Genomic DNA, 19,484 nt, shown 5'->3' on the forward strand with positions numbered 1-19,484 from the left:
CTTGAAACCCATCAGTGGAAAACAAATTAAAGGACGCGGCACCATGACCGATCTCCTGACAACGCTGTGGATTTACAACATAACGGAAAAGTATCACGTCGTCAAAGCCAGCTGTCAGACGTTCGTTCAATTCATCGAGAAAGCCAACAACCATCCATTCGTTAATTTTGTAAACGAACGAATCACGTCGTTCCAGTCAGCGGTGCCCTACTCATCTTCTCTTTCCAATCAAAAATGAAAACTCATCATCGAAATCCTAACCGAATTCTCAGAATGGCCGCCATTATTTGCCATCGTTTATCTAGGAGATCCAGTTCTTCTCGAAAACTTGTTGAGTAAGAGTAAAGATTATCCGAAAAAACAGGTTGATCAAACAAAAGAAAAGAGTGTCCCATCTCGTTAGCAACAATGACGTCAAGCAATTCCATTCGGGTAAAATATCTCATTGTCATAACCACGGCTTCAGACGTTTTCCCAATTGGTGGATGAATGAGAGCAGAACGAGCAATCGTTAAATTAATAGTAAAACAAAATGATAAGATGGAATAACATTATCAATGTCGATGTTATTATATCGTTGATGGGCCCACAAACAAAACTGGTGCTAAAAATGTTGAAATCCTTATGATTTTTCGCTTTCAATTGAACCTCAGCACTTGAAAATAGGCAATTCCTTTAGAATATTGTTTCACAGATTCCAAAGGATTCAAGATTCATGTAAAACTATCGAAACGGCGATAGAAAGTCGTGTATAAGTAGTTGAAAAGGAGAAATGTGTTCTTGTTGTTGTGAACAACTTGTTATGGGGACAAAGTGACGAGGTATGATGCTAGAGAGTATAATGCACACGTCCAAGAATTGAGAAATGAGTTTACAAGAATATTGGGGATTTCCCACTGACTCGAGAGGTGGTATTTCTGGAATTGTAATCCCACTCATAGACGTAATTTTAGCCCATAGTCAAATTTTCTTACAGCTTTGATTTTGTGAAAAGAAATTTTGGTAAAATTGCAGCTCCAACTTCACTGGTCTTTTTTTAAGTCAGTTCAGTTAATTTTCCCCGGGGTTTGACTGCACCAAAAATGGGAAAATACCAATTCAAGATTTTGTGCGTTTGGTGCAGCCACAACCCCAAAGCGTTGGCATGTTTTGGCTTTTTCATTAAGCAAGGGGTACCGGGGGTACGAATAGAAAGACAAAAGGAGAGTGAAAAAAAGAAGTAACGACCCCTTCCTTCCCCACTCCATTCTTCCCTTCCTTCACTACTCAATAGAAAAAACCCCTAAATATCCAATGTTTTGGGGTTTTGGATCCTAGATGGCAGCCTCAAACCGCTCTATATCCTGCCCCGAGGAGTGAGAGAACCCCGTACACCCCTTCCTACCTCTTCTTAGTTTCTTCTTCGTCTTTTTTTTGTACACTGTAGGAACGTTTACAAAAATGATAAATGATAGATGGCGTACGATAATTTTATCGTGCGCTGTCAGTCAAGGCAAATAAAAATCTTCATTCTGCTATCGGTCGTAGTGGTGTGCATCAGCATATTCTGCGCACGACTTTTTGCTTGTCTGTTTTTTAGTTGAAATATAGATGTTATTCCCACCAAAGAGGAATAACATTTATACATGTTATCCTAACCAAAAAGAATAACATCTATAGATTTTATTCGAACGACAACACGATAACTACGAATTTGTTGTGTTATTGTATATTTGACCGCCAGATGTCGCATGGCTCACACCGTAGGAAGTAGCGAGCTGAAACCAGAGAGCAAGTCCCCTCTCGGTTTAGCTACGACTTGGAAGTCTACTCTCGTCGGTTGCTAAATGCAATTAGCTAACTCTTATGGTTAGCTACAAAAACTCAAAAAACAGCTCTTGCTAAGCCAAAGATTTTTTTAGTTGGGAGTTGGGATCCCCATCATCTGTTTTAAGATTACAAAATGAATTAGTCTGATGTTAAATAGCATAATTGAAAAAAACTAACCCGATTTACACGTTTCCTTGTATTTCAGTCGCTTTCTCTTCCTTGAATAAATTATGTTTTTATCTTATGGCATTATTTTATTAAGTTGTTATCAGATGTTTCTTCATAATCTATATTTAAAGCCAAAGACATTTTCTGTAAAAACTACATATGCTAAGTTTTCAATAAAGGTAGTATTCGATTGATATCCTAATTGATTATTACCTTTTCTAATTCAGCTAATTGGTGTGCCACAAATTTCAATTTTTCGTTACGTAGCGCTAATTCTTGTTTTAGATTATCATTTTCTTTTTCGACTTGGATCACATGTTGCCTCAGTTTTTTCGACCAGTGAATCGTTGATTTTGCCATTCTTGAGTAAAACTTAACTTAGACTGCCAATCAACAGTTTTGGTTAATACCTATGCATAATTAAACCAAAAATTAATTAATTGATCAAGGGAATATAAAATGCGAATTTTTAGTTTTATAAATTTTATATTTTAATTTGAAGATTGAAATAAATCAAATTGTTTATACTTTGTCTTTGATAGTGTGTGTGACTTAAATCTTAAATTTAAGTAGCTACAATCATTTTTGTTGTGTGTTGCATTTTTTACCAAAATTGTTGAAAAAAGTTGTTAGACACTTGTTAATCAATTGTTCAAGTTGTTGTCTAGTAGCTCTTGGAATCTTTTTCCAAAGATCAACAAGGTAATCTAAATAATCAAAATTGTATTAATTGTTATCATTTTATTATTTATTGTTATGGTTTTTTTGGATTATATATCATTACCTGTTATCAGTTGAAGGTGGTGTTCTTCCATAGGTTTCCTTTTGAGAACTCCCTTCTTTCCTCCTTGACCTGATCTTTTGTGACCTATTTTAGAATTATTTATGTTATCAGATTAAAGTTTTACTTATGTAAATTGTTACCTTTCAAATATTTTTGTGTAAACGAACCCAGCATCAAAATGTTAATTGATTTGTTTATGTTGAACTTTAATTTGGAGATGGAATTCAAAATCATGTTAGTATTCATTGATGGTAGAGTCTGCTATTACTGCGATGGTTTCAGAAAGGGCTCCTACATCAATGTAACCTTCGTCGTCATAGTCGATGGTAAAAATTATTGCTGGATTTGGGGACCTCTTTGCAATCGTGCAGATGGGGGATGGCCAGGGGATTGGCGTGTGAAAGATCTTCTCTTTCAGGATATCCAGGTGGTGTCTTTGCCAGCAAAGCCAAAAAGCGAGACGCAAAACCAAGGAATTTCATAAAAATATCGATTGAATCGCGGGGAAGCAGTTGTTCGAGTATCGATTATTGACTGAACAATTTACACAATATGCAATGAATTCTTTTATTATTTTCTGTTTTTGATTTACAGTTTCAATGTCCATAGAATTGACTTCTTTCAACAATTTGTCTTCTTTTTCTTTCTTCTGTTTTTCCAACTCTTCCTTTTCTTTGTCCAGCTCTCGTTTCTTATAAACCGACAGGAAATGATCTGTGCGCCCCTTTGCTGGGGTCACCGACGGAGTTATCAGTACTGTATTTACGGCCACGTCGCTGGAACTTGCGTGAGCTGCCAATGTCTCTTTGTATTTGATAGATAGTTCGATCTTTTCTCTGTGTAGTTCAGCCTGTTTTCGTTCAAAATTAGACATCTCATACAAGACCTTGGTCTGCTCTGCTTCTATTGCGGCTCTCGCGGCTGCCTCTTTGGACAGCGTGTCCTGGAGTTGTTGTTCTTCTTCCAGCTCACAGAGCTTTTCCTTCGCTTCTTGTGTTAGATGGTCGCTATGTCGCATGTTAGTTGAAAGCTAAGGGCCGGTGCACGTGCTCCTTTCCAAGCTGCCTTTTAGCAGTGTATCTGGGCTTGCCCTTACCTCCGGAATAGGGAGGCGTAAGCTTCAGACGATAGAAGAATTGTCTTGGGAATAGCTCATCCAATATTGCTCAGCACCCTTTAATATCGTTCCTCGCCAATAATTCAGTTGATGTATGGTGAATTGTGGAGATCGCTGTTCCCAAATTTGTAAGTGCATCGGCGTTTAACACTTCAATAATAATAATAGTAATTTTTGTGGTTCGTTAGTAGGTTCGAAGGATCCATTCAGTGGTTCCAGGATGAGCAGGAAAGTGTTGATCACGATCCTCTTCAACTCAGTAGAGCGTTCGATGTTACTCCCGTAATCAAGAATTTTATACGTACAAAACTCATATAAACTTTGAATATGAAATGAAGGCCCGTGATTGGCTTGGCTGGAGATTCTTCGAATCATGAGAAGAGATTGACATCGCATTAGATTTCTACATCTTAGTCACACTCGCGAATCAAGGTCAACAATGTTACGCTCGAAATACTCCTCAAAAAGGTTCATTCCTTCAATAAAAATGACTTCCACAGCATGTCCGAAAACCATAGGAGATGCCACAAATGTAACACCCACGTAAGGTGTCTTGGGCAGAGGTGGTTCACCATCAGCAGGGAAGTAACGAAGATTCATGGCATTTCTCCAGCACCTTAACATCACTGCAACAGAATCTTCATAATTTTTTGGAAGAGAAGCACCAATCAGTTCAAGAGCAGTGATCTTGTCTGTCTAAGATAATGGGGTGGACTTGAAGACAACTTGGGCAAAGAAATCTAACCATCCAACCAAAAAATTCTTGTAGGGTAAGAAATGGTAAATCAGGTGAAAAATCAAATCCATAATTGGAATTCGGTGATAAAAAATATTTATCAATGGCAAACAAAGACACTTTTCAACTAAACGATCACATAGTTATAAAAACTTCACCAACTCATCAATCAGAGAAACATTTTCTCTTTCATGGCAATTACCAGGGGTGTTTCACCTTTAATCAAAACGTTGACGATGGAACAAGTTAAGAGAAAATTGGATCGAAATTTGACCTGATATTTGGGTGCACATTCTGGGTCTAATTGGGTGAGAATTTCTGTATCACTTTCCGGACTGGACTTCAAGTTGGATATTGAGTTATGCGCTTCCTGCTCTATGCATCTATCAAGCTTTTTAGCGATATCAACGAAAAATAGTTGATTTAATACACAATTATTTTAAATACTTTACGCTTTCTCAATGTCTTACGGTTGAGTGGATATAACTATAGACGACAATGGTTGTAATAGAATACAAAATCAGCGTTTCCGTACAGTCGCAAGGGTCCGTAGTAGAAGCAGGCAACGACACCCCACCCAAAACGTGGCTCCGTCCCCATTCAGCCGTCCGCAATGTTTGACGCAACTTTTAAAGGTGGCTGACGACAACGGACTAGTTTCCAATTGAAATGCTGGTGGGAGAAGAAAGAAACACGAAGGGCTGGGAGCCCTTGCCAGCCGGCCGGCGCTCAGCAGGCGACGACACCGCACCCAAAACGGGGCTCCGTCCTCATTCAACCGTCCAAAATGTTTGACGCAACTTTTAAAGGTGGCCGACGACAACAGACTAGTTTACAATTGAAAAGCTGATGGGAAAAGGAAGAAAGACGAAGGGCTGGGAGTTTTTAAAGTTTGTGGGCCGTACTCGAAAAGAACGGGAAACACAAGATTCATGATTTCCACTTTCAGGTTTCCTCCTTTTGAGCAGCATTTTTTTCTTTTCCCTGTTAGTCATGTCAAATGTGATTCAGTTTGTGTTCCGTTCCTCGATCGTATACAGTTTCAAGCATGGTTTCAAGTAAATATGCAGTTTAGCTAAACTAACATTGACAATTTTATTATTTAGCAGACGTTTTCAAAAATATTAGTAATTACCTCAAAGACTCAATAAAAACATAAATCGGTTGTCCAAATTCAAAATATAACAGTAAAAATATCAGCCAGTGACAGCCTATTTCTGTTTAAACTTAATTGTGTTGAAACTGCTATTTGCAAGAAAGCATAGTTTCTTATTTCCTAATAATTTCAAAATATTAAGGGAAACGAAAAGGATTGAACGTTTTGCTTTTCTACAAGTTGGAAGAGAACGCACCAATTATGTCTTTATAATGGCACCCTGGTAGCACACTTCCATTCAGGGTCCACCCCATGGCCGTCGCAATCTCCTAAATGGATCCGTCCCGTCCATGACGGAAATTGGACATCCTATGGATTATCTCTTTACGACGGCAATAAGTCGTCTGTATGGGTAAATTCCAGGGATGATCATTAATGATCCGCAAGGACATCCATTTCCGATTCCAAGTCGGACGTTCATCGTCTGTCCTATGTAGAGATGGAATTTGCTTTTTATAAGACGTCTATGAAAATATATCCAATAGACGTACGAAGACTACAAGGACTTAGTCAAATTTTTTTCAATGAGGCAGCGTTGCAAATACTAATTTTTTATCGCAATCGCTTTCTTATAACTTCAATTTACAACTGTAAGCGCATTATTTAAATTTATTAATAAAAATCCATTCCTATTTGTATACATTATGTATTAAACACGACGAGCCTTATTCACAACAATGACATGAGAAGCGGCGTAACAAAATATTTGCCGTTTTTAGGTAATGTCATCGAAAATTGGATCACTTTACAAGCAATGTCATCTACATCAATTAATTTACATTCGGCACGTAATTCAGATAGTACCAGTTCTTGAAAATCATTTGAACAAATAGGAGAAAGATATAGATTTTCAAATTGCACATACTTTTGCAAAAGGATTGAAATGTAACCGTTCAAAGTTTTAAGAATGTGTTTTCCCAAAGCTACATTTCCGTTTAAAGAAAAATCTGTCATTTGGACGTTTTGTTCCAATTTTCCAACTTTTTTAAGTTATACTCATATCCATTGAAGTCGGGATGCGTTGGTACGTTGCTATGTAAATCTGAACAGCTAATCTCTGTGACATGGGGGCAGCGAAACCGTCAATCGCAACATCTTCAATTTTCTTATTACGCCTGACCACTTGTGCTAATGGATTTGCACTAGTCCTCAATACATTTTCACTGACTGAAGCTTGTTTTCAAATGGGAAAGCACTATCAAGACAACCAATTTCTATAACGTCACCCGGAAGGTGGGTCAAATTGTGGACGTTATATGTGATAAATTTTCTTCCATAAATTCTAATGCAATCACTGGCAAATTTCTTAAGAAGGCTCTCGGCATAGCTTGCATAGGTTTTACAGTGGTTAGAGTAAGTATCTTGATGGCCACGTGAAATAACATAATGGTCGTACATATTTTGTGGAAGGACCCCTTGGAGAGCGACGTCTAGAGTTCTTGTTTTTTTCGGAAATTCAACCGGTACGTATTTTTTGGTGTATACTGGGATATCAGAAACAAATTTTACTGCGCCTTCGATATTCTCGTACATTCCATTTTCAAGAAATCCAGATGTTTAGCAATTTTTTTCAATGCCAATGCAGACGTTGTGCATGTAATCGACCGGGACAGCTTTAACAATATCAAAGGGCAATTGCTAAAAAATTTATCTTCCTTGTTCGTGATGACGTTGCTAAGAACGCGAACGGAAGGATTCATTACTCCGAAGACGATCATTTATTCTAGGATATGTCACCCGTCCTCCGTGGTTGGTTGGCAGATTATTCCGAATCCAGACTCTTTCGATTATGCATTTATGACAACCACAGTAGGCATTGTGTGAAACTACATTGGTATCAAAACACCTTGCTGATGCGTCACACACGAGAGCAGCAATTGTAACTACAATAACTTTGCCACCATATTTTAACCCATCTTTGAGACTGTTTTTGTTTCAGTGACAAAGTCTAGAAGGAACTCATTTACGTCTTCCGGCTTCTTCAGTTCATGATACATACCAACGATGACAACTTTTTCGTAGCCATAAATCGAGCAAAGAATTGGCCAAAACTGGCTACCGCTACTTTTAGCGATGGGAATTCCATCAATGTGAGTAACAATTCGTATTTGAGTTACGGTGTCATCGACTCTATGGTAGGACAATAAAAATAGTAGGACATTAACAAGCCCAAAATGGGCATATTGTCCAGGAGAAACCAGACTAACAGTAGGCTTATTCCTCGTTGTTTTCAGCAGAGTTCGACTGTCCAGTGGTAGAAATGACAGCCCGCAATCTAATTTCAGTTTTCGGAGAAGGTTGCTGACGTGACATCTCGGAATGTTACATTCAATCACCCATTTTACTTTTGAACTCTTTGAAAAAGCTTCTTATCTTTTATCTTCATCCAGTGAGTTCTTATCTGCTTCAACCGTGTCTTGATCGTCAATGATTCCATCATTTACGCCATCTCTCTCGCCACTTATTGCTGAGTCACAGATTTCCTCTTTGCTATCACTGAAGTCGTCATAAAGTCCAACGTAAGAGACACATTCGGTTTTCATCATTTTTCTAGTAAAGAATTTGTAGAGAATGTGTTGGGGGACATGGGAAAGTTGTCACAGAAAATCCAGGCATTTGTCTGGCGGCACCGAGGGCAGAATGAATTTATATAAATGTGTTAAGTTTGACGTCCATGAATCATCTATCGTGTGCTGCTTTCTGACAAGTTGTTACTCTGGTTTCGTGTTGATTACCTGCATTCGTATCCGACTTGGCAAATTCCAGTCCAAAATTGTGTATATGACTCGTCGGTAGAAGAGTAAACTTAGCTGAGCCGTTAAAATAAAATATAGTTGAGGTGTGTCGCTTATTAGTTGTAGTTAGGGTCGGTTATTGTACGACTCGGATGCCTTGACCCATTTTGGACGTCTAAAAACTAAGTCCAGGCAAATTTATTCTCAGTTAGACGTTTGAGACCATTTCATTATTTTATTCCAAAGTTTTCATTTTATCGTTAACCAGCTGACTCTTCTTAAGTAATTCTAATCCATGCGAATGCATTTTCTTTATTTCGGGTTTTGTACATGTGAAATATAAGTTAAACTAGTATTTTTAAAAATAATGTCTCTCCGAGTTTTCCATGACAATGACACAAAGGACGCGCGCTCATCATTTCCATCTCCTCAAAGAAGCATCTGAGATAATAATAAGATCTGGCTGAGACGGAAACAAAAGCTTTCTCAGCAGAGGAGCTTTCAAGTATTTCTAGCATGATAAACTCACTCAATAAGTCAGCTCTTGCCCAGGAGGGAAGAGTCATCACAACAAAATCTAAATTCCCTTGAGAATATGATTGAAAGAACGACTGAAGCTGGCGAAAATGCCATTGAGGGAAAGGCACTGTAGAAATGGCCCACCAAAAGCTTCCCATGACAGGTTTCATTAGACAGGTTCCTTGGTGATACCATCTAGGTCCTTGTGAATGTTGAGTCACAAAGCTGGATAATCAACTCAACTTTTTCCTAGGGCAAAGCAACAGCAATGGAACAATTGACCAAAACCCTAAAATCACAATTAATAATGAAATCAAAAAATGCAAGCAGAACAACAACTGTTGACCAATCGTATAATAAGGCAGCATAAGATATCATCAAAATAGAAAACTAATGGAATCCCAATTCAATTAAATGTTAAAACTTATTAAGCAATTTATTGAAAAACCACGAGGTGCAGAACAAAGCCCGAACTGCAAACAAGAGTATTCTTATCACACATCCTTCCATAAAAAAGAAAACACTTTCAATGTTCAGACGTACAGCATCCTGCACGAAATTCGTCGCAAACAATCGCATTCAGAATTTTGTGCAGGATACGGTAATATACAACAAGAATACCAAAATAGGCATGTTGGAGATCAATCTCAAATACTAAGTCTGTGGCATGCTCTAAAAGATATTGTTCGCAGTCCAAACCTTTCTTTTTATAGTGCGAAAAAAGTGAGCAAAATAAGTAATAAAAAAAACCGGTAAGGATTTGGGGGATTTATGGATATTCCCGACCAAAAAGTAATAAGTTACTGGCCAATTCAATGATAGAAGTAAGATGCCCCTAAAAAATAATTGTTTTCTTGTCATTTTGATAGTTCTTGCTGCTTTCTTTTTAGCTTTACTTGTTTTCTTTTTGAAGAAATTTATTCACTAAAAATTTTAAATATTAATGTTGTAGACGTAGTTCATAGTAAAGAAGGATGAAAACGATGATTTTTAGGAAACAGTTGTTGTCCATATGTTAAGAACATCATATAGATAATAAATAAGTGTCAGTTACATCAATTTTCTATCCGTGTTGCGTATCCAGATTCCTCTCGTATAAAAAAAACAGCTTAAATTTGATAATTCCAGTAACAGTTTCAAGGGATTTAACTAGAATATTTGCAGCTGTACTTTGCACTCAAACATCTAGAAACTTGACCTAGTATGCGTAGTTTTTGCGAAGTGATCAATTTGAATTGAGGAAAGCCACGTAAAAGTACATATTCTTTGCTAAAATTTCATTACCAACCCCTTTCCTTTCATAAGGATTTGCAACATGTGACTTGCCGGGTAAGTTACCCTACTACAAAGTCTATTCAAAATTTTAATAAATGTTTGTTTAAAATATATGGTCATTCGCTTATTATGAAATTGAAGCAGCTGACGAAAAATATTACCAGGCTGATCATCAAGAGGAGAAGTGAATGACTGACCATCGCATTCATAAGTTTTCTCAAGAAGGAAAAAAATTCAAATACGTTTTGTTTTTTTCATGAAGAGTTTACAAAACAAACTTATTGACCCCAGTAGAATTATTTGTTCTTGCAAAAAGTTTTAACAAAGCTTTAAAAAGATTCTTATAATTCTAGTTTTGTCTTTTACATGTTGAGTTCTTCTCAACATATATGCTGAGGCCATGGGTAAAGTCGGATTTCTCTATACCCCTGATGAGACTTGAAAGGGAATTCTATGTCAACATCTGTGAATTCTTTATTCAACCATACGAAACAATCAACTTGGGTGTATTTCAGTTTGCAGATGACATCACCAATTCGCAATTTGCTTAAAGAAATGAGAGAATTAGATTTAAAAATGTAATATTAGCAACCGCTGAGTATTGAGATTGAGTTTTCATAAATGAAAAGACGTCTGTAAAGAGAATTATTAGCAAGATATAGACTACAGGTCAGTTCTTAGTTTTCTTATTCTTTAAGCCCTATCCCTACTTACCTAGGGTTTCTGTAATCCGAGCCTTCAGGGTCTCTAGCGAATAAAATAGTCTGTTGCATGGTAAAAAAAAATTGAATGAGGTCTGTTGGAAATAAGTATTGTTTATTTGTAACCTGTGGTCGCTTGTCGGAAGGCTAGAGCCCCCTTTCCCCGTTCCAGGGATATCCGTTATCCAATTTTCATGCTTTTTAGGGATCGAAAGTTTGGAGTTATGAATCAAAGTACTACTGAGCTGGGAGAGCAAAAGGCTCTGATTTCAAAATTCCAATTTGGGATAATGGATACCTCCAAAACATTGGCTTTAACTAGTCGAGAAGCTTACGACAATAAGGCTCTGATATTTGTTTTCGTTCTTTCTTACTTAATTTTTGGCTGACATGAATTTGAAAGTCCAAAGTAATTTTTGTATGTGAAGGTGTGGGTCAAAATTCTTTGATGTGTATTCACATTTTGTGATTTTTGTCCCTTGATGTGGATCATCCCTTTATCTGCGGTAACTTATCCCACAATTTAGCAAAAAATTGTGTCTCAGACCGGAATGAACAGCATTCTTGCACTATTGACCACACCTCGAGTGCTCGAGTGCTAAACCATACTTCATATTTAACCAAAAGCTTATTTCGTTATTTTAGACATCCATTTGACGTAATCCAGTACCAGTTTCGACCAGAGAAAATTGCGATTGTCACACATACGGAAAAAAGCGTGATCGTCTATTTGTTTTTAAAAGGTACCTATCAAACGCCATCTGCTACAATAAAGGATTCTTTTGTTAAAGAACCAAGACTTTTTTTGGCCCTTATATCTCTTTTCATGCGTCTGCATGCGTAGCTATTGCTTAGTTAACAGTAAACATGGTGTGAAACGAATTTCTTTAAAAAAAATGAAGTGAAAAACTAAGTGAAATTTGTTTTAAAGTGAGAAATTTCGGAGAAAACTCGTGAAAGCTGTGTTGGGCTCAAAAATTTCATTTATTTATTTTATTCTTAAAATTTTCATATAAATGTAACACATACTTTTAACACTTAAATTCATGCTAAAAAAATTGGTTTGCTTTTGGAAGCAACATTTTGCCTATTATTTTTTTAAAGAGAAACATATACAATAACTACAGTCCCCTCCATAAGTATGGGATCACCCCGCGCCGTTCCGTAAGGCGGTGTGTATTTTTCTAGTTGGTTTTCTGGTGGTAAAAAGTGAAAAAATGATATAAATTCACAAAACTTGGAATTCGTTTCTATACACCACTGGCGCTCTGCTACCTTTTTAACTTAAGGGGCGTATAAAAACGACACTAATTTTCCTGCCTACGCCAGCTGATAGAGGTTGTAAACCGTAAATGAAGTTTTCTGCAGTCTCTGATTTCAGAAACTCGGGAAACGAATAAATATGGGAAAATTCGAAAACAATTCGGATCATCATGCAAAACTCACAGTTAGTTAATGAAAGGGTAGTGTATACACAGTTTGAAAATAAAAATTCCTTCTTAAAAATTAAATATATAAAAATCTATGTGAAAAAAAAGTTCGGGCCATAAGATAACATGGTTGGCGTCGGAGTGATCCGATACTTTTGGAGCCACTTTTAGAGGCCTATCCCATGAACGAAAAAATCTGAAAAAAAATTCAGACAAAACAAAAGAGGTAAAATGACATAAATTCCAAGTTTTGTGAATTTATGTCATTTTTTCACTTTTTACCACCCGAAAAACCAACTAGAAAAATACACGCCGCCTTATGGAACGGCGCGGGGTGATCCCATACTTATAGAGGGGACTGTAAGTGTTTGCTGGCACAGAGCTTGGAACTATTCTTAATGACAAACCCTTAAGGGCAAAGTTCGAGTAGATGTTTTCATAACTATCAGTGTTTTTTTTGTGTTTTTTTTTAAATTTAGCATTGGGCTGACTAATCTTTCTTTTATCTGGGTTGGACGTTTATTCCAGCAAAGTAAACAGAAATGCAAATCAGCACTCTTTACCTGACAAGGCAATCTTTTGCGATGTGTATGGCCCCATGAACAGTCAAAAACTCCATTAATTGAATAAATTTTTGCATCATGCAACTTGCTATACTGCATCTACACAGGCCTTTAGTACAAAAACTTGGAAGATATGTTTTCCCCGTGTGGCTGCTACTCAACACCTTCTATAGATAGCTTTACAAAATCTTTGATAGGGCTTCTAAAGAAAGAAATCATTTCTGGCTTCTTCTTCCCATTCAAAAGTCCACCGAGAATTAGGTAATTCTTTCTAGGGAGCTGACTTAGATGACGTAGTACATAGGCCATATATTCCCGTACGCGACGGTTAGCTTGTCCAAAAAAATAAACTTGTAACAAGGTTGCGCGGTACTAGGTTAAAGCTTCACAAGTATGAAAAAACCTTGCGGAAAGTTTAACTCGATTCTGATAAAAAAGGGAGACGGAACTCTAGCAACGCCCATACTTGCAATGCTTCGAAGTACAAAACTTGATTTTTAAAACTTAAAGCAAAGCGAGCGGCAAGCAATCCAGAACTAAGTATAAGTTGGCATTATTTGCTTGTCTTTTTGTAAGGTAGGCGGATGCTTGATAATTGAAAGTATGGTGTATTTTAGGTAAAATATATTTAAAACTATACTTCAAGCTAGTTCAACAGTGACTAGCATACTTTTTACTTGTCTGGTAATAGTTTAAATTGGTCGTTCTTAATTATATATTTGGCTCAACATTACCTATAAAAGTAATAATTTGATTATATACTCATTCATCGCTTATTGAAATACAGTTTACAATAGTCTACAGTTTTGTTTCTTTTTATTGATTTGCGGTTTAGTTAATTATCCAGTTACAGACTTTATTGATCAATCAGTTTCTAAGTTATTAGGGAGAGCAGTTACAACATACGACTCTGTCAAATTGTGCTCGCTGGCAACTACACATTTTGATTTGATATCAAGCGCGTTGAAAGCTACCAGCTCTCCTTTCCCCACTAATTTTGTCATCATACCGGGAATTATAGAAAATGTAATACCATCAATCGGTTTCGGAAGGAAATGAACTTTACTTTGAACCCCCAACACATTTCCCAGAATAAATATATGATCCCCTTTCGACTCATGGGGCAGACAGACAAAATTTTCAATGAACAAGAATTCCCCATCATTTGTCAGAGCACAATAATTTATCCGTTTGGGAGATCTTTTGTAGCTGGTTGTAGTGAAAATTGACCCCGATGAAATCAATTTGATTCGAGAAAAAAATTTTGCATTTTGGAATGAAGGGGAGCGGAAATCGGAATTCGATGCGAGCAAACTACAAAGAGCGTTTTTTTCATTTTGAGTAACATTCCGAACGGATGAATGGCCGAGAAGTTCAACTTTATCGTTATTTGAAAATGTCCCTTTTGAAAATCCTCGTGGCGTCTCCTTTGGCAAGCGGAGTAATTCGCAGAGTTGTCTTGTTACATGGGGAGGCAAGATATATTTTTGTAACAGCGTCACGGCCTCGTCACGAACAGTAAGTTTCAACAAATAATTTGTTGCCATCTGATCCGCAATCGCTTGAGTCCCATTCGACAAAGACATCAACACCCCATTAAACCACTCAGGAATAAACGTCGATGTAGTCCACAAGCATCCCCAATCAAGCACGCTTTGCGAAAGATGAATGAGAAAATGAACGTTGATTCCTACATGAGTGGCGCCATAAAGTTTTTCAAAATCAATCACAAAATGCCTAAAAAGAACTTTAATTTTCTCTACGTCTGATACGGATACCTTTTCTTGCAAAAGAACAAACATCCCGTAGCTAAGATTTACGAAATGATCAAAAAATTCTTTGGGGAGTACATCTTCTAAGACATCAACATAAAAAAGAACAAAGGCTCTAAACATAGAAGCTTTCCAATTGCTCAAATCATCTAATGCTATCATAACCCGGGTGATTTCATAAGGTGGTTTTGTGTTTAACAGCCGGGAGTTTAGCACTTCCAACTTTCCCCTGACAGACCAAGGTTCCTTGGAATATTTTTGAAAAGTCCATAGCTTAATCATTAGTTTAAAAACTCCTTGGCAACAGGAGTGCATATATTCCGGGACAAAAGCCTTGATAAAATCGAACCCGGGTAAGTCGGCTAAAGGTGTTGGGCCACAGACACCGTGGGAAGGTTTTCGGGTCGCCTTGGCAATATTCAAGTCTTCCTTATGTTGTTCCATACTTCTCAATTCAAAAGGTTCTGGCTTTTCTAAATAAATGCGAGTTGAACCTCTTCCCTTTTTAATTTGTTCACCTGTAAAACACAATTATTATTGATCTTGAAAAACATGAACGTTACTGGTTTCAATCGATACCTGGATGTAAACAGAAATCGCATCCGAACTGTCCGTTGAACTGCGTAGTGTTGCGTATAAGTGGACGGGCCATCGTGTCAGTAGTAATAACCAAAACACGGATTTTGTAATGGATTCCTTTTACATTTATCCCGTCATTTTCCAGTCTAGCCCACTCTTTTACTATCCAGTCCAAAAATGCATGCAAAGGTGGTTTTTTGTTGCCAAACCACAATGCCAGCAAAATTACGTAATTTCTTCGAAGTTTGTATGGTGCTTCATTTATCGTGGCCATGAAAGGCCAAATTCCGTTTTTGCTCATCTTATAAGGCTGAGCTCCATCCGTATTCCAGATCACGGTGATGGTCAGGTCGTCAATGAAACCTTTGTCTCTCAACTTTTTGTAGCATTCGCCAGAATGTAAATCTCCTCGGTAGTTTGAATCCATTTCTTGTAGTTTAATGCCGTGGTGCTCGATAAAATACACCAATTGCTTCTCGATTGGCATTCGCAAAATGAAACATGGTCGATGCACACTTTTGATAAATTTGTGACCACAAGGCTGTCGTAGTTGTATCTCTTCAGGATTATCTTGCTTCATAGTCAATACGGAAGGACATTTTTTCGAGGGGCAAACAAAAATTTTCGTAACTTCACTCCTCAAATGGGAATATTTTCTTAACAAGTTATGTTGGCTGCTCAACTCTTTCACATTGGAGTGGGACGCTAACCTCACATTGAAAAGGTGATCTTCTAGGGCACTTTTAGTAAGATGATGCCTTAAATAGTTTGCAACACAGAGTAGAGGCAAGTAAACTGATGGGTGGGCTTCATATACTTCGTCCTGTAACACAAAAATGTATGCTGCCTATGAATCCAATAAACCATGTTCAATAAATAGTATGCCTACCTCTTCCTCGATATCACTAAAAAAATCTTCAAAATTGTTAAATTCCAGTTCCTGATACGTGTGTTCTGAAATGTGTGGAATATTAACTCCACATGCATTAGTTTGTTCGCTCAAGGTAATGGGTGAATCACAACAATCAATGATATTTGATTGCGAGCTTGAATCACAAGGGCTGTTATCCTTTTCCTAACAGATAAATGTTAATAAGCTTAACTATATTATAATGTCTCATTACCCAAATTAAAAAAAAAACGAATTTAGTTTGTACCTGAGCTATATCTTTAGAATAATTCACTTCCAACAACAGCAGAGAGGGCATATTTTTCACAAGATTATCGGTGGGCCTAATTTTTTTCGCTTCTGCCTCTTTCAAAATGTTGTCAACATCTTCAGTAGCTAATCGCTTGTTTCTTCTTTTCTTAGTCCACTTCGATGACCCAAAACTACCATTCCCTGCCATTTTAATGTTACACTTCAAAATAAATAAAAATGATCGTAGTTTGAATTTTTGACAGCAGTACTACAGCAGACGATTGAACTTAAAAAATCGCATTAAATCTGTTAAAATGATTTTGTTAAAATAGCGCTGCAAAATTATGATAATAATTATCTAAATTTCATTTTTTTTTGTTTATTTTTTTTAAAGTTATTAGTCTCTTTTTTATATATGATAAAACAGTTTTTTTTTACCATTTGAGGTTATTTGTAAAATTAGTTCTGGCAGCCCTGTTTCTGATCGGCTTTTTCCCTCCAAAACTGTTAGCTGTCTTGTTAAGCCGTCACGTTTTCAATCTTGCTAGGAATCGACACGAATTCTTTCTAATAACGAAAACATATTTTAACTGGCCTAAAATATGTTTGTTCTTTTTGATTTTACCATTGGTGAACCTGGTATAGGGACAATTAGTTCAGTTAAGAGTCCAATTCTGACAGACGATGAAAAAGAAGACGTGATTACAACAGTACAAGAAATATGGGTTAGAGAAAGAACCAAACTAGTGATCAGGTAAAATGTTTTGGATTTTTTGTGTATGACTTTGTTCAACTTTTGATGTAACTTTATTGTAGCATTTAGCCTAATGCTATTCTATTCATGTAATATCATATTAACCTGGTTTGGCAAATGTTGGCAAATGTTGACGAGTGAAATCTTAAATGCTCGTTTCATTTAATGTTCTAATTTTGGTTCTTTATTAATTGTGTGCTCTATAGGTGGCCCAAAGATTTCAATTCAGCAATCTGCGAAAGAGTTTATGAGAAAAACTATTTTGTTGATTGTGATCACAGACCTGGAGTTGCTGTGGCTATATCGAGTAAGTATAACTACAGCTTATTGAAATTATGACAAATATTTATTCTTTGTCGATCCTTACAGGTAACCAAGAAAACCTGCTTGAACTCAGACAACAGCTCATTCTTGATAAATCTTCAGCAAAGAAGAATACAAATGAGCTACGTGGCACAAAACAGAAGGCAAGAAGGAGTCTTGTGTATCCTGAAGGCGACACAACACAGGGAGCATCATTTTCAGCAGTAGCTAAGAAAAGCAAACCCAACCCTGCAGAAGAACAACTTGTTGAGGTAAACATTTCTCTTTAGTGTGTCAAAAGGAGACTTTTATTACATTTCTTCATAATTTTATTTTAAAGGAAATTGATGAACTGAAGTCCACAAATAGACAACTTGAAGACACCATCACTCGACTTAAAAGAGATTTAAAGAAAAAGGAAGACGAAAATGAAGAACTGACTGATACTTTGGAAGTTCTACGCTCGTGGTACGAAGAGCCACGAGAGTTAGCACAACGTATGGAATTGAGAAAGTTAAATCCTAATAAAGTCTTTAATAATATGTTTTTTTTTTCTTCTTAGAAATGAAAGATATTCTCCTCCATCTTACTGACGCTGTTTCTAACTTGAATAGACGACCGGAAGCATTACCTCCTACACCAGCTGCGAGTCCTTCTCAGTCTGCTGCTAAGCGGATGGTAATTGATGGCCGCTGATGGCTTATTTTGTTATTTTTAAAACTTATTTTGACCAATATTTGTATAGGTTCCATTCGATGGTAACATAATGATCGAGTACAATGCTCTGCGTGATGCAATTTGTTACGGGAGAGAAGGTCAATCGAAGGATTCGCTCAATGCAATGGTGGGAACTTTAATTGATTATTTTATCCTGCCCCAAGAGCAAGCTGAATACTCTCTCAGTGGTCGTGCATGCCGTTCAATCCCGAACAGTAAGCCAAAGAAGCCGTTCCCGGTCTCTACCATAGATGCTATGACCAGTAAGATCTTTTTTTATTTGTTATTGTCGTTATTCTATTGAATAGCTTTTTGTTTAAACACTTAATTAAATTTCACTTTTCTTAGATTTCATTCTTCCGAGATGGAAGACATGGCACAACAATGATCTTTCCAAGGAACAAATTAAGGCCGCCATAACCGCAAAGCTTGTGAATAGCCACTCAAAAACAAAGAAGAAGAATTTAAAAGGGCAGCAGCAAAACGTTGAAGATGACATATTTGGTGGTGAAGCTAATAACAATGGATTGCTTGATAACAACCAGCAAATAGAAGAAAATGACTCAGCCTAAGTTTATTCGCGTACATTTTACGTTCCCACTGTCCTGCCATTTTGTGCTCGAGTTCAATTTTATTCTATCCAATTGATTGAGTGTCACGTATTTTAATTCCTCTAATGCCGTGCGAAATGTTTTTATTGGTCTTAAACGTACGTTTAACCCTATTTCCCACTAGTTGTTCACACTTGTGTGAATTTTACCTTACTGCCCTAATTTATTGCTGCCCTTCAATCGGTTTTTGAAGCCAAGTTTCTTAAATGTACGTTTATTTCCCACTCGTTTTTCACACTTGTGTGAATTTTCCCTTAATGTCTCAATTTGGCCCCTTGATTCTGTTTTTAAAGCCACGGAACAATCTAGAGTGACAATACAATTCATTGTGTCTACAAATCTTGAGTTTAATTAAAATCAATGTATTTTTAATTTAGTTATTTACAGGCTAGATTAATACAAGCTACAACTTGGTTTGGAAAACGATCGTGCAAATATATTAAGCTTTACGAATTGAATTTATACTATAGGCTAGCTTACTGGACGTAAGCAAAAATTATAGTTACGCAAATCAAGCTAGACGCTATTTTTCAATAGCTAAGCTGGCATCTCGGTTAAAATCCCTTACATTGCATCGGAGCAAATCTAACTTGCCTCCTGGAAGCTTACACTAT

At 36.9% G+C, this 19,484-nt stretch overlaps 3 protein-coding genes across 3 annotated transcripts; 2 read left to right on the forward strand and 1 right to left on the reverse strand.

Moving 5' to 3' along the window:
• Positions 1–4,292: 4,292 nt before the first annotated feature.
• Positions 4,293–16,431, reverse strand: LOC124209072. The gene is made up of 5 exons (XM_046606937.1): positions 16,234–16,431; positions 15,345–16,167; positions 14,340–15,283; positions 4,817–5,005; positions 4,293–4,574 (listed from the first exon to the last, which is right to left on the reverse strand). Exons 2-5 carry the CDS (start codon positions 15,922–15,924, stop codon positions 4,293–4,295), a joined length of 1,995 nt encoding a protein of 664 aa, XP_046462893.1. The 5' UTR covers positions 15,925–16,167; positions 16,234–16,431.
• A 621-nt stretch (positions 16,432–17,052) lies between these two features.
• On the forward strand, positions 17,053–18,238 carry LOC124209074. The gene is made up of 5 exons (XM_046606938.1): positions 17,053–17,239; positions 17,446–17,546; positions 17,609–17,814; positions 17,883–18,039; positions 18,105–18,238. Exons 1-5 carry the CDS (start codon positions 17,088–17,090, stop codon positions 18,236–18,238), a joined length of 750 nt encoding a protein of 249 aa, XP_046462894.1. The 5' UTR covers positions 17,053–17,087.
• Positions 18,175–18,831, forward strand: LOC124209075. The gene is made up of 2 exons (XM_046606939.1): positions 18,175–18,522; positions 18,608–18,831. Exons 1-2 carry the CDS (start codon positions 18,309–18,311, stop codon positions 18,829–18,831), a joined length of 438 nt encoding a protein of 145 aa, XP_046462895.1. The 5' UTR covers positions 18,175–18,308.
• Positions 18,832–19,484: the final 653 nt, after the last annotated feature.

Source organism: Daphnia pulex, chromosome 12 (assembly GCF_021134715.1).
Source record: "Daphnia pulex isolate KAP4 chromosome 12, ASM2113471v1".
Classification (NCBI taxonomy): Eukaryota; Metazoa; Arthropoda; class Branchiopoda; order Diplostraca; family Daphniidae; genus Daphnia; species Daphnia pulex.

Coding starts and splice junctions, on each gene's coding strand:
- LOC124209072 (XM_046606937.1), bottom strand. CDS start 15,924: ATGAAGCAAGATAATCCTGAAGAGATACAACTACGACAGCCTTGTGGT. Junction 15,284..15,344: donor CGATTTCTGTTTACATCCAG/GTATCGATTGAA, acceptor TGTGTTTTACAG/GTGAACAAATTAAAAAGGGA. Junction 4,575..4,816: donor TTAAAGGTGAAACACCCCTG/GTAATTGCCATG, acceptor CCATTATCTTAG/ACAGACAAGATCACTGCTCT.
- LOC124209074 (XM_046606938.1), top strand. CDS start 17,088: ATGTTTGTTCTTTTTGATTTTACCATTGGTGAACCTGGTATAGGGACA. Junction 17,547..17,608: donor AGTTGCTGTGGCTATATCGA/GTAAGTATAACT, acceptor CGATCCTTACAG/GTAACCAAGAAAACCTGCTT. Junction 17,815..17,882: donor CAGAAGAACAACTTGTTGAG/GTAAACATTTCT, acceptor TTTATTTTAAAG/GAAATTGATGAACTGAAGTC.
- LOC124209075 (XM_046606939.1), top strand. CDS start 18,309: ATGATCGAGTACAATGCTCTGCGTGATGCAATTTGTTACGGGAGAGAA. Junction 18,523..18,607: donor TACCATAGATGCTATGACCA/GTAAGATCTTTT, acceptor CACTTTTCTTAG/ATTTCATTCTTCCGAGATGG.